This window comes from Pogoniulus pusillus, chromosome 2, assembly GCF_015220805.1.
Source record: "Pogoniulus pusillus isolate bPogPus1 chromosome 2, bPogPus1.pri, whole genome shotgun sequence".
In the NCBI taxonomy this organism is placed as follows: domain Eukaryota; kingdom Metazoa; phylum Chordata; class Aves; order Piciformes; family Lybiidae; genus Pogoniulus; species Pogoniulus pusillus.
The window spans coordinates 26,090,196-26,106,438 of record NC_087265.1 but is presented as its reverse complement, the minus strand read 5'-3'; the positions used below and the strand labels follow the sequence as shown (position 1 = coordinate 26,106,438).

Below are 16,243 nucleotides of genomic sequence, written 5' to 3'. Positions count from 1 at the left end.
CCAGAAGCACTTCGTTTTCATCTGTGCAGATAACATGGACACAAGTATATAGGCAAATACTGTTGTCTTCAGCTATGTATTTCCAACTTGTGGAGGCAGATTTGGACATTTCACAAGTCATAAAACTGTACCTCTCATGCTTCTGCCCTCCTCGTGTTCCTCCTCCCCCACACACATCCATACATATGTGTGGCAGCCACTTGTTACGATGGATTTAGCCTAGTTTGGATCAAAGCTTCCTCTACTTCATTTAACAGATTTGCTCAGATGGAAGGTCTCAGGAGAGAAATAATGTTAGTAAGAGGGGGTTTTCAGCACTGAGCATGTAGGTCATTGGACTTTAAAATATATTAGAGAATAGTTTATCTATTAAACAGGCCTCACAGTACATATTTCATGAAGTTATACTTAATTATAAGCTAATGTGCACCACAGAGCTAACCAGGAAGAAAGCTAAAGCGGTGGCCCACAGCACGGTGATTAATAGTTATTAGCTGGCTGGCACACAGCATCTATTGTTTGGTACCATCACCAGAAACAACAGACCTCGGATTTCTGAGCCTGGTACTTACTGTGAAGCACAACCACCCCAAACATTTCCAGAGAGAAACTCATGCCTTTGCATGCCCCAAGGAGAGGATGGAATGTAAGGAGGTGAGACCAGATTTAGAATCCCAGTCCAGGTGCTTTTATGGAGCTTGCTTCTTCACCATGGCTTGTAGAATGTCCCACATCTACCGTGCAGCACAAGGCTGACTGTCTAAGCACCTCTTCTTAATATCTCACATAGTCTCTGATTTGGGGGGAACTTCATCTGAGTTGGAATTAAAAGCTGGGGACAAGGAAGCACAAGCATGTACCTATGCCACCAGGTCTGACCGGCACACAGCTACACTGCCAGGAGACACTGAAATAGGGAAGACACATTTTACCCAAAGACCCGTTTAGTGTCCCAGAACAAGTAGAACTGCACCAGAACACTGCAGGAGGTGTACAAAGACAAAAAAACCCTCTTCCAGCACCCATAAAACCCCAGACTTGCAGATGATTTAGTCTAGATCTCAGATGATATATGTTATGGTAGCTGTTAAATACCACATGCAGATGGGATACTGAGTCATTGCTTGGCAGAGGCCAGAGTGGCCTCCCCCATGAGTTTACCTTTCCCCTGCTGTCCTAGAAAGTCACCATGCAGTGTTTGGTCAGTACCATGAAAGGCCTGGTGTTTCTCAGACACATCAAATCAACATCTTGCCTCCTACCATAGGAGAACAGTAAACACATCAGTTCTATGACACCTTTCTCCTGGGGAATCACATTTTGGTTTAATGGCATCTTGGCCATTACTACCCCAGCTCTCCCAGTCTGGCTAAAGCAGAGCTCCATGGCTAGGAGACAGTGGCAAGACTCACTGGCAACATTACTTCTGACCTCTTGCTCAAGTTCAGAATGTGTCATTCCGTCAATACCATCCACCTTGATTATACAAGGCTTTATATACAAAGGGTTATGATCCCAGAGAGATGAAAAGCTTTTCCAAATTGAAAGCAGTATTTTGAAGAGAAAACACTCATACATTCCCATGTAGCCTTCATTTGATATCCTCAAGGCTAACGCCAGAGCTCAAAGTTAAGTTGATTGGAAGTTGATGTTTTCTCTGACTGTAGCCATCTTATGAATTTAATGGAAGAAGAGAAGTAATAAAAACATGCTCCATACTTTAATTAGTTCCCTCATAACACAGCATGTCAAAAATGGCAGTGCCAAAGAAAATCATTAATCCGGGAGAACAAAGGCACTGTACGGGGCAAGCGACAGACCTCCAGGAGACGAGCACACCCACCCTTTCCTTCTCTTGCTGCTGAACTGACCTCAAACACCAACCAGAAGAAATCTGTAGCAATATCAAATATGAAGCTGCTTTTTATGTCTTTAGCCTTAGTGTGGATTATCAGAGTTGAGAGATGACATTTTGCATGCCTTGAATGGCCTTGTCTTCCTGAACACACCTCCAGCCTGGCTTCTCCAGGTGCCAGTCTTAAGATGATGCTGCCATTTGGTCATTTCAACATCTGCACTTCACGAGGTGAGTGAGGAAACCTGTCACAGCTATGAAAGCAATCATGACCTGCTGTAAAAGGCAGCATCTCTCCCAGCAGGCACTCTTCAGGGCCATGCATGCTTGTCTTACACAGTCCTTGTGGCAGTAACCTCTGGCAGTAGTTGTAGCATCAGCTGTACCACAGGAAGGAACTGAGGAAGTGACAGAAACCTACAGATATCTGTGACACTCACAGTCTCTCGATATCTCTTCCTGGCCATCAGGCAGGGGTAGATGTGAAAGTTTATAACCACACAGAAGAACTCAGGGAAAAACTCACACAAGCAGAGTTACTGCCAGAGAAGAAAGCTCAGGTAATGGCACAGAGGTGATCAAGTTAAAAACAGCCTTATCCAATCCCAGCAAAGAGATGGGGGGGGGGAAGAGTAGGGCACTCTGACTCGTTTTTATGGCACACCTGCCTCGACCTGCAACAATCACACAGCCCCACAAGAGCCACAACTTCTTGGTTATAGAACAGAAATCAATACCTGTGTGCGATTGAAGGCTACTCTTGCAAAGACAGCTTGAGACACACTGGCTCTCTTCAGCTCATCTCTAACTTGCTGGTAAATATCTGGAGAGACTTCCACCGACGAATTTGATGGCTCTGGTTTGACAGCTCTAGGGATGGGTGGATGATTCAAGAACTGCTGGTTGATAGCTTGTGGGTGCTGGTGAGCCAATAGGCGGCTGACGGCAATCTGCTGGTTTATCAGATGGGCCATTGCTATCTGCTGCCTCACCAGCTGCGGACTGAGCTGAGGAGACAGCAGCCCAGGGTTTATCATTGTCTGCATCGTTGGCACTTGGTTTCGGATTGGAGTGCTGTGGTGAATCTGGCCATGAGGAGACTGTTCGTTAGTTTTTCCCAAGGTTGCCAGCTGGTTGATATTTGGTAAGTGCATGGGACGCTGACCAAGAACACAATAGTCTGAAAGGTTTTCTCTTTCCACTCTTTCCACTGTTAAAAGAGAAAAAGCAGTTTGCTGTCATTTCATTTTGCACTGACAGAAGGACTGTTAGGTATGGGTTACCGCAGGTGACTGCAGGACAGCATCTGCTTTACTCTGCAAATCTACACTTGCATAAAAGCTTCACAGATACAAGCAAAAGCAGAACAAAGTAAAAGCAACAATAGTAATTAACATTCTTTTGGACTTCTCAGGTATCACCTGCTGCTCAGGACTCCTCTTTTTTAAACCAGTAGCAGGTATCCTCTCCAGTCTCATTGCTTGCTGGGACATTTCCCTTTACGCTGTCACTAACTTTGGAAGCTGTCACAGCACACGGAGTAACTCTGGAAAGGAGTCAGTGTTTCAGAATGCCTGAATCACACAATGGTTCCTATTCCCAAAGCCTCACTGCTGCGAGTCTGCCCAGAAACATCTCTGTACGAATGCTCACCTTAAAGAAAGCAGCTTCACTGTCTTCAGAAAACACTTCACTTTTGGTGCAAAGGCCTGTGATCCCTAAGTGACACCATGCTACCAAAGTCCAACATGCTATACAGAATAATGTATATGCTGGTACACACTGGCCTTTTAACTGCCTTATGTCAGCAGTATCCAAAACTCTCATTAATGTTTATAAATACGTAAAGGGTGAATGCCAAGAGGATGGAGCCAGTCTCTTCTCGGTGATGCCCAATGACAGGACAAGGGGCAATAGGTAGAAGGTGAGGCATAGGAAGTTCCATGCAAGCATGAGATTTTTTTTTTTTTTTCCCTGTGAGGGTGACAGAAAACTGGAACAGGCTGCTCAGGGGGGTTATGGAGTCTCCCTGGAGATATTCAATACCCACCTGAATGCATTCCTGTGTGATCCGGTACAGGTGATCCTGCTCTGGCAGGGAGGCTGGACTGAATGATCTTTTGAGGTCCCTTCCAGCCCCTAACTTCTATGACCCAAAACTTATGTCAGCAATTTCTAGCATCTTTCCATGTAACTGCAAAACTAAATACACTATTATTAAATTCCCCCTGCAAGTTTTACTTGAATTAGGAACAGGTTGCCTAGGGAGCTTGTGGATGCCCCCTCCTGGATATGTTCAAGGCCAGGTCGGATTAGACCTTGAGCAACCTCGTGTAGTGCAAGGCATCGCTGCCCATGGCAAGGGGGGCTGAAACTAGATTATCTTTAAGGTCCCTTCCAACCCAACCAAACCCATTCTATGAATCTATGATTCTAAGAAATGAAGCTCACAAGTATGTAACTCTTGTATAATTTGAAGTAATCAGAAGCCACTGTACAGTAGGCTGCAGATTCCATGAAATTCCCTCAATGCAACTGAACAGACATTTCTATATCGATCTGCTATGAAAGTGCTCAGGGCCACATATCACACAAAACCACCAGCTCATCTGGTATTGCTCTCAGCAAATAAGCAGCGAGGGTTTATTCCAGCAATGCAGCAATACTATTATAACTTGTGTAATGATTAACAACTGTACAAAGCTTTGAACTCCTTAAAAACTTCATCTATATATAAAGCTTTGAAGCTTTACACAGTGAATTCTCAAGATGACAGTTTACTGATGACTTTTTCTGTTTCCTTCTAAACAGCAAGATGAGGCTTTTCACCTCCCAGAATTAACCTCAGGCAGAGAGCTCTGAGTTCTCACTGGGGAGGGAGTCATGCCCTGAACACACACAAACACACAGTTACTAACTTTAGAGTTATCACTCCAGAACGTCACAAGTACTGAATTTTACAACTAGTTGAATTAGTACCAGGATTTTCCTACAAGAAACTTTAACTCTTCCCATTCTTTTAAAGGAAAACTCCACATATTTAGCCATCTATAAAATAACTGCTTAAAACTCCTACCTTTAAACCAAACCAAAGCAAAAGCATTTCTAAGAGAACTATTAATTCCATTTCTCCATAAAAACAAATGGTCTTCTAAGTAAGTGCTTATTTGTGCAGTAAGTTCCAGCTCTGAAGTGCAGTGCACAAACCAATGTCAGCAAATGATCACCTTTGCTTTGTTGCTCACAGGGTGCCAGAGACACCACGCAGAATTCCAAATATTGAAAATACCAAAAACCTGACTCAAATGCTGCTCCTCGTGAGCATCATCACAGAAAGCTCCACACCACCACTCTCTAGCTAGCCACAAAATCATAGAACGGCTTAGGATGGAAGGGACCTCAGAGATCATCTGCACCAGCACCCCTGCCATGGGCAGGGACACCTCTGAACTAAACTTGGTAGCTCAAAGCCTCACCCAACCTGGCCTTGAACAGCTCCAGGGAAGAAGCATTCCAGGCAACCTGTTCCAGAGTTTCGCCACCGTCCTGCTGAAGAACTTCTACAAACCATTACCCCTCATCCTGTCACTAGAACCTCTTATGCAAAGTCCCTCTCCAGCCTTCTTGTAGGCTTCTTTCAGGTATCAGAAGGCAGCTATAAGGTCCCCTTGGATGCTGTCTTCTCCAGGCTGAACAACCTCATCTCCCTCAGCCTATCCTCATAGCAGAGCTGCTCCATCCCATCTTTGTGGCGCTCCTGCTGACTCACTCCAACAGTGAAGTAGGAAACAGGAGCAGTGTTAACACCCAGGGTGGGCCTGGCACCGACACATATGGGGTCAGGGAAAGAATGACTGCCCTATCACAGCCCCAGACCATGTTCTCTGGTCAGAACACAGACTGTGAATCCATGTGGCCATACTAACTGTTGCCTCCTCAGCCTCTCTGCTGTGTGCCTACACCTCAGCGAAGCCACTAAACACTGGCAGCAAAACCCAACGGAACCCTTCCAAAGGCACAGTAGCTTCTCAGCCATCAAGAATTAATCAATGTAAATGGAATAAAGGTGTTGCTCAGTGTTTATGATATACTCGAAGCATCCTGCTACAGAGAAATCCAGCAAGGAATTCTTTTAGTCTTCATTCACACCCCTAGAAATTTAGACACCTTCTACCACTGGGAGCTTCAGAAGAGCTGAAATAAGTTTGAAGTATTTTGTAGTTTAAGAAATACACAGAGAATAAGTCACTGAAACCAACAAATTACTACTTGTTAGAACACAAAAACAGTAACCAAGTGTTTTTGAAAACTTGGTGAGAAATAAATATAAATAACATTCACTTTCTGGGCTTGAACCACATTTGCCAAGTTTCCACCCACTCCTGACTTCAGTGCCAAGTTATAAGCCCCTATAAAAATAAAGTTTAAGATGAAAAGGCTGCCAGGCTGTTAATCTCTGCAGTACTACTTGGAATTACAATTACAGAGCCATCACCTGACTCCCTTCCATCGTTCTGTTTTTCCCTTATTATCAGTTTCCTTTTGCAATCACATTAGGTTACCCAGCCACGCACAGGCTGCCCATAAACGAACCAGATTTTAGTCACTTCAGCCACTTCAGTAATAAAAGGTTACCAGTCACAGTTACGCTGGATGGAAAAAATGTGCATTACTCAACTCCTCAAGACTCTTTCCCTCTCTAACACATTACCACTATCCAATTCCCTCTTGTTCTCCGCTAACTAGGGATTGGTAGTGCTCTGTGAAGCTGGACAGGAGCAAGATTGAGACAACCCTGAGATGGAGATTGGTACTGCTCTGGCAGTGCTTGCTGGCAGTGCTCTACAAGAAAAAGGACACAGGAGCAACAAAGCTGCTGTGACACCAACGTTAGCCTCAGATCTTCCTGAGACAGGATTTTTCCACTGGCATTCTCCATTTCCCATGTTCCTACCCCATTAGAATTTTCCCTTGTCCTTCCCTGTTTTGCTACTGCTGCAGTCAAGCTGGAGATACATTTACAGTTCTTGTAGTCCTGCATGAACTGGCTGGTACTTGAACGTATCAGTATACGAAGTAGGGAAGACAAAGTAGCAAGACCTTAGCCCAGGATGGAAGAGACTCCATGGACAAGTGCTGTCTATGTTCAAGCACTGCTGATAAACTTCCTCTGCTATTGATGTCTGCGCTAGTTAAACAAAAGCTGGTCCAGAAGGCTGTTACCCACCTCCATCTGTGGTGTGACCACATCAAGAGACTCGACAGCATTTCCTTTTTCTCCCTGCATCCCACTGCCTGGTACATGATTCTGCGGCCCTTTTCCTGAAGAGCTCTTTTAAATCAAACACTGTTGTATTTCAGAGCCACCCACCCTTCTGAGAGACCAGTTAGTCTCACCTCCATGCCTGGAAAGATCATGGAGCAGATCCTCCTGAGAGCTCTGCTAAGGCAAGTGGAAAACAAAGCAGAGGCGATTGGTGGTAACCAGCAATGGCTTCACCAATGCCTGACAAATTTGGGGGCTTTTTATGATGAAGTCACAGCAACAGTGGACAAGGGAAGGACAATTGACATCATCTACCTGGACCTGAGTAAGGCATTTGACTCTGTCCCACATGACATCCTGGTCACCAAACTGGAAAAACACAGACTTGATAGGAGGAGCACTGCTGGATAAGGAACTGGCTGGATGGTCACACACAGAGAGTGGTGATCAACAGCACAATGTGCACCTGGAGACCAGTGCCAAGTGGCATCCCTCAGGGGTCAGTGCTGGGACCAGTGCTGATTAACATCTTTGTCAGTGATATGGACAGAGGAATGAGTGCACCCTCAGCGAGTTTGCAGATGACACCAAGCTGTGTGGCACAGTTGACTTGCTAGAAGGTAGGGATGCCATCCAGAGGGAGCTGGACAAGCTGGAGATGTAGGCCCAGGCCTACCTCATGAAATGTATGATCATGTCCCTCGGTGAGCACAATCCCAAGCACAGATAGAGGCTGGGTGGAGAATGGCTGAGAGCAGCCCTGAAGAAAAGGACCTGGGGGTCTGGGTTGATGAAAATCTCAACATGAGCTGGCAGTGTGCACCTGCAGCCCAGACAGCAACTGTGTGCTGGGCTGCAGCAAGAGCAGTGTGGCCAGCAGGGCAAGGGAGGGGATTCTACCCCTTTACTCTGCTTTCCTCAGACCCCACCTGGAGTACTGTGTGCAGTCCTGGAGCTCCCAACACAAGAAGGACATGGAACTTTTATAGAGAGTCCAGAGGAGGGCCACAAAGATGCTCAGAGGGCTGGAGCAGCTCTGCTATGAGGACAGGCTGCAAGAGTTGGAGCTTCTGAGCCTGGAGAAGGAAAGGCTTTAAGGAGACCTTATAAGTAGCCTTTCAGTATCTGAAGGGGGCCTACAGGAAGGCTGGGGAGGGACTATTTAGAAGGCCTTGTAATGACAGGATGAGGGGTAATGGGTTGAAACCGGAAGAAGGGAGACTCAAACTAGATGTTAGGAAAGGGTTCTTTACAGCAAGAGGGGTGAGACACTGGAACAGGTTGCCCAGGGAGGTTGTGGCTGCTCCCTCCCTGGCGGTGTTCAAGGCCAGGCTGGATGAGGTCTTGAGTGACCTGTTCTAGTGAGAGGTATCCCTGCCTATGGCAGATGGTTGGAACTGGATGATCTTTGAGGTCCCTTCCAACCTAAACCATTCTATGATTCTATGATGCAAGGTGTCTGGACAACAGGTACTGTGCTAAGCTCAGTGAGCAGCTTTCAGAGCACTTCATTTTCCTAGATCTCTCTGCAACATGTTACTACCTCTGCAAGACAGTCAAGAACCAAGACAATCCCCTCAATGGGACCAGCAAATTGTTGTATTTCAAGGCTCCTTTCTCTTCTAATGATTACCACGTGTGTCAATGTATTTCAACTCCATACTGGGTTAGAAGCTTCCTGGATACAGCACAGAAGGAATCCAGTGCACTCTTCCCCTGTGTGATGCTCTTAATCTCTACCCAAATCTTCCCTGTATGGTCAAGCACAATAGCTTGGGGTGGTCCACATGCAACTTCCCACTTGAAACAAAACCGGCTCAAATGATTTAAAATAAAATTTATTTCTCCACCTTCTCTTCCCCTCACCCTTTATATTCACTGAGCTGTTAATAAGAACATTCTGACAAACAGCCTGTGGGGCGTTTAGAGCTTATGAGCAGCACTGAATTGAGTGACAGCACTGGAAACTAAATTCATCCACACAAGGATGGACAGCAGGAGCATCACAGCCTCTCAGTACTGCAGTGTGGATATGGAGAGCTCCTGTCAGCCCCCATCAGCCAGCAAGTCCTGCCCTTTCCAGTCCCACGGGCACTTTGTCCTGCATAGGAAGAGCATTTTCTAACAAGCTACTAGCCAGCAGAACTGCCTCACTTCAACTGTGACAGGATGTCACCACCCAGGGCTGTTCTCCACTGCTTCAGAGTTTACTGCTTTGTTGCATTTATTATTTAAAACCTGGTGATCATAAAAGCCACAGCCAAGGAGGGAGAGTTCTGTGAACTCTGGCATGCCCTGCACTAAACTTAAGATAAAAAGGTTCTCACAATTTCTTCTGGCTTAGCAGCATCCTACTCACTGAAGCAAGGCTTGAACTTTGGAGCCATGCCTGGGGGACAAAGCACTCTGCTTGGAGAGACAAGGATGCTGCACTACACCAAGAGGTGCCCTCTTGCCTATACTATAAACAATTACGAACTTCCACTTTGTAAATAACTACTACTCCAGAGCACAGGAGGTGCTTTTAAAGTGGTAATTCTGTATCTTTTTATCTATAATTAGGATAATTACTTATTTCTTTTAATCACAGCACACTTAACCACTGCAGCACAAAGGACTGCTCTGAAGAATCTCATTTTTCCTCAGCACGTAGTCTTCATATTTACCCCAAGACATTCACTGTCCAACCTCTGCCTGGCCCATTTGTTCCTGCAGTGAGGGCTGGAGAAAAAGCAGACTGACTGGAGAGGCAAACTTGATAAAAAGTTGTAGCTTTTCAAACTTTTTTCCTGCTCTGCTCCTGCAGGATACCAAATAATCTCAAACCAGCTAGAAAGCACATAGAGAAACTGTTTGGCTGTGGGTAGCAAAGGCCTTTATCCAAGCCTAATGGAAAACAGACAGGAAAGGCCATTGTCTGTTCTTTCTTCTGCTGCAAATCCTTCAGTTCCCAGCACACAACAGATCACCAATTTTCTGTATTCTAAGAAATACTATTGGATATGGGTCTTTGATCAGCATCAGTTCAGGTGAACTAAGCAGAGTGTACTAACACTGCTGATTGATTATGTGCTTGTCCTTATCCTTCCCTTACACTAAAGATTAGATCCAAGTCATGCCTTGGAGCACAGAGATGCAAAAGTGCCTCCTGTCAGTTCTGCTCCAAACATAACAAGTCATCATCTTCCCACAGGAAAAGTGTGTCCCTGGTCTGCACTTCTTCCAAAGACTCTTGTCAGAAGAGAAGAGTTTAACCTGTGCTCTTACTTTTAGATTCTTTTTGGGTTACTGTACAGGTTGGAGAGGGCACTTAGAAGTATGAACTTCTTCATGTTTATCTTCTGTAGACAGGACATGTTGGATTCTGCTGGCAGAGAAAAGTATGACATTGAAGGTGCTTTAGTGACTACCTGGTCTAATGCAGAAATATTGGTCATGTGAAAAGGAGATGAAGCAGCAGGGCAAACATTACCCAGAACTGACAGAAACAGACAGAACTAGTTTAGATAGACTGATGCTCTCATCAGATGTAAAAACATCTCCCTTCCTGTTAGACTTCTGTGACCAAACTCTGTGCAACTATTCAAGTACTAACCTTTTATTGTCACCTCAAGAGGGAGGTACAAGCTCCCTAGCATAATCAATCAATTGTGCAATCCCTCCACGAATCTCAGAAGGTTAGAGGTTGGAAGGGACCTTGCAGGAACCATCCAGGCCAACCCCTCTGCCAGAGCAGGATCACCTATACCAGATCACACAGGAACACAACCAGGCAGGTCATGAATATCTCCAGAGAGGGAGACCCCACAATCTGCCTGAGCAGCCTGTTCCACTGTTCTGTCACCCGCAAGATAAAGATGCAGCTCTTCCTCACTCATACCATCAGAGATGGTGTGCTAGCTTGAGTCTAACTGGAATATTTTAATGAGAGAAATTAGATTATAGGCTGTGAAAAGAAAACAATGGTGATGTCTACTTCACTCATAGGCTTGCTGAGATGTATACAAACAAGAACACAAAACAGATAAGACAGAGCAGGAGAGTCAGTGTGTGTGTGTCTCTGTCACAGGGGGTGCAGTGGGCTTCTTCTGAGTAACTAATCCTTCTGCCTTCTAACCCCATTTGCATGTAAGGTATACACTGGGATATGGTAGAAGGGTGGAAAGAAGGTGGAAGGGTGGTTGGGAGCCCCTCCTGGGGACTCTGATTTCTGAGAGGGGTGCTGTATTTCTGTATTTCTGCTAATTTGTATATAGCTGTATATATTTGTGATATATTGTAAATATCTGCTTGTATATTGTGCTAAGCTGTAAATACAGCTTCATTCCTTAAGTTCCAGCCAACTGAGTCTAGTCTGGGTGATAAAAAAAAAAAGGGGGGAGGCAGGTAATTCCCAAACCATCACAGATGGTGAAGGGAATGAGACAGATCACAAGCATCACTAAGGCAGGCCTACAAACTCTTTAAGTATTGCAAGTGATCAGAAGTTTTGCTCTCAGTTACGTATTTCATGAAATCTATGGGATTAGAGACAGCCACATGGCAGCTCTCACACCAGGAAAGCCTGTACCTAAGTTCAGATATTCTTCCTGTTCTAACCTATTTTCCACTAATGCTTTAGAGCTAATATGTTGCTGCTTGGCAGCACACAAATATTTAAACATGAAGGAAAATTAATTTGAGGATTCTGCAGATTAAAAAAGACAAACAAGTGTTTGCCTTTTAGAAAATGAAGATGGCCATCCTTTACTAAATATTCAGAAGTGGTTAAAGAGAAGACCTGGCCTCAGCACGCAACTGCTCCTTACTGGGAAAAGTATTTGAAACAAGACATGTTCTGAAACCATAAAGCTAAGTGACATGACTGGAGCAGGTCTGGTTAGCATCTCTCAATTATAACAGGTGTAATGTCCCTGCGTGGCAGGGACAAGACAGGGGACAAGTGGCTAGGCAGTGTTTCTACAGAAAGGCTTCCAACCTTTACTTTCAGACCTATATGAAACTGCAATAGCTGCAGTTCCAGCAACACATACACACAGGAGAGGGCATTCAGCTATCGGCACACATCCTGATACCACAGCACTTGTCCTACTAAGCCCCAAAACAGCCAGAAGATACGAAAGACACCCTGCAAAGCTGACATTCGTATATGCATTCACGTAGATAAAAGTAAAGCCTAAGAAAGAAAACCAAAACAATCCCAAAGGCTGTCTGAATTCTCTTTACAGAGAGGAATAACCAAGAGGGCTACAACTCAAAAAGCTCTTGGAACACATGGCAATGGGTGCATAGTTTCTTAAAAACACACATGCAGAAATTCCCCAGACTGACGCTTGGCATCAGGCACAATGTTGAAACACAAAACGCTAAGGCGGGTGTGGAAAACAGTAGCCAAGGGGTCTATAACTCTTGCTGGATCTTGACAACTTGTAACTTAAAGAGAGATGCCACTTCTTCCTAACAACCAACTCAGACAATGAACTGCCCTCCTCACAAAACAACACACCAGTCCACAGTCTAAGAGCAGATCTAAGTCAGAGAGGATCTTCAGGTCATCTGTGTCATCTAGATGCTGCCATGCTTGTCTGCAAATGACATTATTTTCTTACCTTCTGCCTTAAGAAAGTGGAGAAAGTCCTATTTTTAGCTAAATAAATACACAGTGAGGAGTGTAAAAGTAAGCAAAGGAAAAATTACAGTAATGTTAACAGCCACAAAGCTGACCTGAATGACCCTAACTGGTTTAGTGCCAGAGCTGCAGCTAATATCCAAACACAATGTGATGTGATCTCTTCTTAAAGTTCTGAGCATTTCTGCTTCTGTTGGTTGAAAAGGCAAAAGGTCAGGATACAAATATATATATATATATACACATACGCAAACATATGAACCCTGAACCCCTTTATTTACAGAGAGAGGTACACACACATGTATCAGCAAATAGGGTAAAGCTGAAAACATGGCTTGAGAAAGATCTGGTGTGTCTTTTCCTGAGGCTTCCACAACATCTGCTTCAGAGGAACAATTACAAACCATTCCTCAAAGCACATAATGAACAATTTCCCCAGACTCACACTGGCACTGTTAATGCTGCTGCAGTCCTAGGTTCCTTCAGCCTGGGAACAGAAAAACTGGGAGTCCTTCTGAATCCCATTTCCAACCTCTCTCAACCTACAACAGCCTCTAGAAGCGGAAAACATATCACTCTGTCTATTGGTCACAGGAAGTAATCAAACATACTTTCAAGAACAAAACAGTGACAAACAACAAATCCGTAATAATGGAAAAAGCAAAGAGCAGCCAAAGCAGACTCTCGATTTAAGGAAGCTATGAAAGCCTTTTTCTTACATTCCTAATCTGTGGAAACAAACCAGTGAGACCTCCTCCTTTAAACTGAAAAGCCTCATCATTCCCACAAAAAACGTTAAGGCAGTTGCAGTCTCAAAGCTCACATCCACAGAGAGCTCTATTTTGACAGCCACTGATGGCAGGAGCAAAGTTGAAATGTTCTTAATAAGCAGACAAAGAAAATATGTCTTTTTATTTTTAAGTTCACAATGTATTTTTCTTCCCTCTGCCTTCCCAACTTCCTCCCACCAAGCTAAGCTGTGTCATCAGGCAAAAACAAAAAATTCACACCAGTCAAGAGCTTTGGTTGTGAAAGCATTTTGATACAGTGTTAGTCCTCCTGATGAAAATAGAAAGCATGACATTTGGAACTGAAATATCTATTGAGAAAGAGCTAAAAAATATTCCAAGTGCTACGAACCTAAAACGCTGGGCAATGAGTGGGTAACTCCTGCAAGTTTCATCCCTTGACAGTGACCTGAGTTGCATGGCAAAGTGCTGAAATACTTCTCTCATGTACATAGTTACTTATGAGGAAGTTCCTTTAAAAGCCTTATTTTAATTTGTGCACCTATTTGTTAATCAAACTAGGACCCAATACAAGCTTTAAAGAAGTTACTCAAATCCTGTATCTCAACTACATCAAATACCTTCTCCCAGCTTCAGCAAGTTCAGCATCTAGAGAAATCAGATGGCAGTTCTCAGTGAGAGCAGCATCTCCATGGGACAGGGCAAGAGAGAGGAAGTTGGAGCACCACTAGACTAAGCCATTGCTATATTGCTGCCATTAAATAATAGGTAACCTTTATCAAAAAGGAGAACTCTAATTCCTCATTCAAGTAACTTTAAACCCCACTGTGTATGTCCAATTGTGCACTAAAACACCTTGCAATCCCTCAGAAGGAGGGAAAATTTGGAAAGCAAACAGAGTTTAAAAAGGCTTCACATAGGAATATTAAATTCATTCACAGCACTTTTTCTGCACAAACCCACAACACTCCGTAGCTTAATTAGCACCCCAAATAATTACAGACACCCACGAGAGGAAGAGAAAGTTCAGAGAAGAAGGGTAAGCTCTGTTCCCCACCCACAGCACGTTTTCTGTAAGAGCTGTGTTAACACAAGCTGCTCTCTCTCAATTGCAGATAAATCCCAAGGAGTCTGCAGGAGTGGACAATCTTCTGTAAGCTCACAAGGGGCACCTGAGAGCCAGGAAGAGACCAAGCACGTCCAACCTCACATCAGCCAGCTCCCAGCTCCTGTGCCTCTGAGTAAACTGTGAATGTTTTCGAGCCTTAAGGGGCTGGGGCAGGACAGGAGGAGAAATTCCATCAGAAGCATACTCTAGCATCGTGCCACCACAAGACTAAGTTGCCATGATGAGCTGAACTAACCCAAAACTACTCCAGATGACAAGCATAGCAAGTTTAGTTCTTTTCAGTGAGTTCAGAGCACGCCCTGAGCATGTTTACTTGAGATCTAATATAATTCCATTTGTGTACAGCTTTTACATCTGTTACTAATGATATCAAACTATTGATTTTTCACTGTCTTCTATTTACTTAAACATTAACTATATTCTCAGCAACCCGATTTTTTTTTCTTTTCTTTTTTTTTTTTTCCAGGGCACTTTTTGGTTTTGTCTGGCTTCAGTTGTAATTACTTTGATCTTCCAGAGTCTATCATTATTTTACTGTTTATTTATTCCTATGAGAAAGGAAAAACGTTTGACCGAGGAGATCTATATGTGGCAATTTGTAACAGAATCACACAGCTTATGTTTAGGAAATCATGGTTTTGATTAAGAAGCAACCATTTAGTTCCCACTGTTTTATTAAAACAGACATTAGCAGATAATAGGAAACACATTTAACACTGTAGGCTACATTTAGTTTGAAATGTCAATAAAGTCAGTTTGAAGCCCCTTCCTATTTAGTGTTTACTGCAGTTCATGTGAATGGGTTTTGGATTTTACTTTCTAATAACCAGCTCTCCAGTTGCACACTGCTATGGGTGCTGATCCCAAAGACTAAATTGTAGTTCTATGTAATCTCTCCAGATTACAACCCAAAAAAATGAACTGCTACATCATCCATTTACCTGCATGGAAAATAGAAGTCAGGGTTTAACTACTACTGTAGAATCACAGGGCTGGGAGTTGGAAGGGACCTCTAGAGATCATCTAGTCCAATTCACCTGCTAAGCAGGATAAGCTAGGGCAGGTCACACTGGAATGTATCCAAGTGGGTGTTTAAAGTCTTCACAACCTCTCTGGGCAGCCTGCTCTGGGGCTCCGCCACCCTCACCACACAGAATTGTCTCCTCTTGTTGAGGTGGAACCTCCCATGTTCCAGCTTGTATCTGCTGTTTTTTCTCCTATCACTGGGCACCACCAAAAAGAGCCTGGCACCTTCATCCTGACATCCACCCCTCAGATACTTACAGACATTAATCACATTCCCCTCTCAGCCTTCTCTTCTCTAGACTAACCAGCCCCAGCTCTCTGCCTCTCTTCACAGGAGAGTTCAAGTCCCTCAGTCACTTTTGTAGTTCTCTGACAGACTCTGTCTTCTCTTGAACTGGGGAGCCCAAAACTGGACACAGTGTTTCAGGTCTCAACAGGGTAGAATGGATGAGGAGAAGAACCTCCCTAGACCTTCGAAAGAGACTTTTCTTGCTGCACCCTTCTACCCATTAAAGGAGTATGTGATGACTGATGCACCTAAGTCACTGATTCTGCATACTGATTCAGCTGCCCTGTATGATTTATCTGG

At 44.1% G+C, this 16,243-nt stretch overlaps 1 protein-coding gene across 3 annotated transcripts in view; it reads right to left on the bottom strand.

Annotated features, from left to right (window-relative positions):
- The window catches only part of SATB2 (SATB homeobox 2), a 142,448-nt gene that overhangs the window by 55,294 nt on the left and 70,911 nt on the right, over positions 1-16,243 (bottom strand). For all 3 annotated transcript variants that reach the window (XM_064158413.1, XM_064158408.1, XM_064158421.1), the window contains exon 7: positions 2,593-3,065. In XM_064158413.1, coding sequence (XP_064014483.1) covers positions 2,593-3,065 — 473 coding nt within the window. The remainder of the gene's footprint in view (positions 1-2,592; positions 3,066-16,243) is intronic.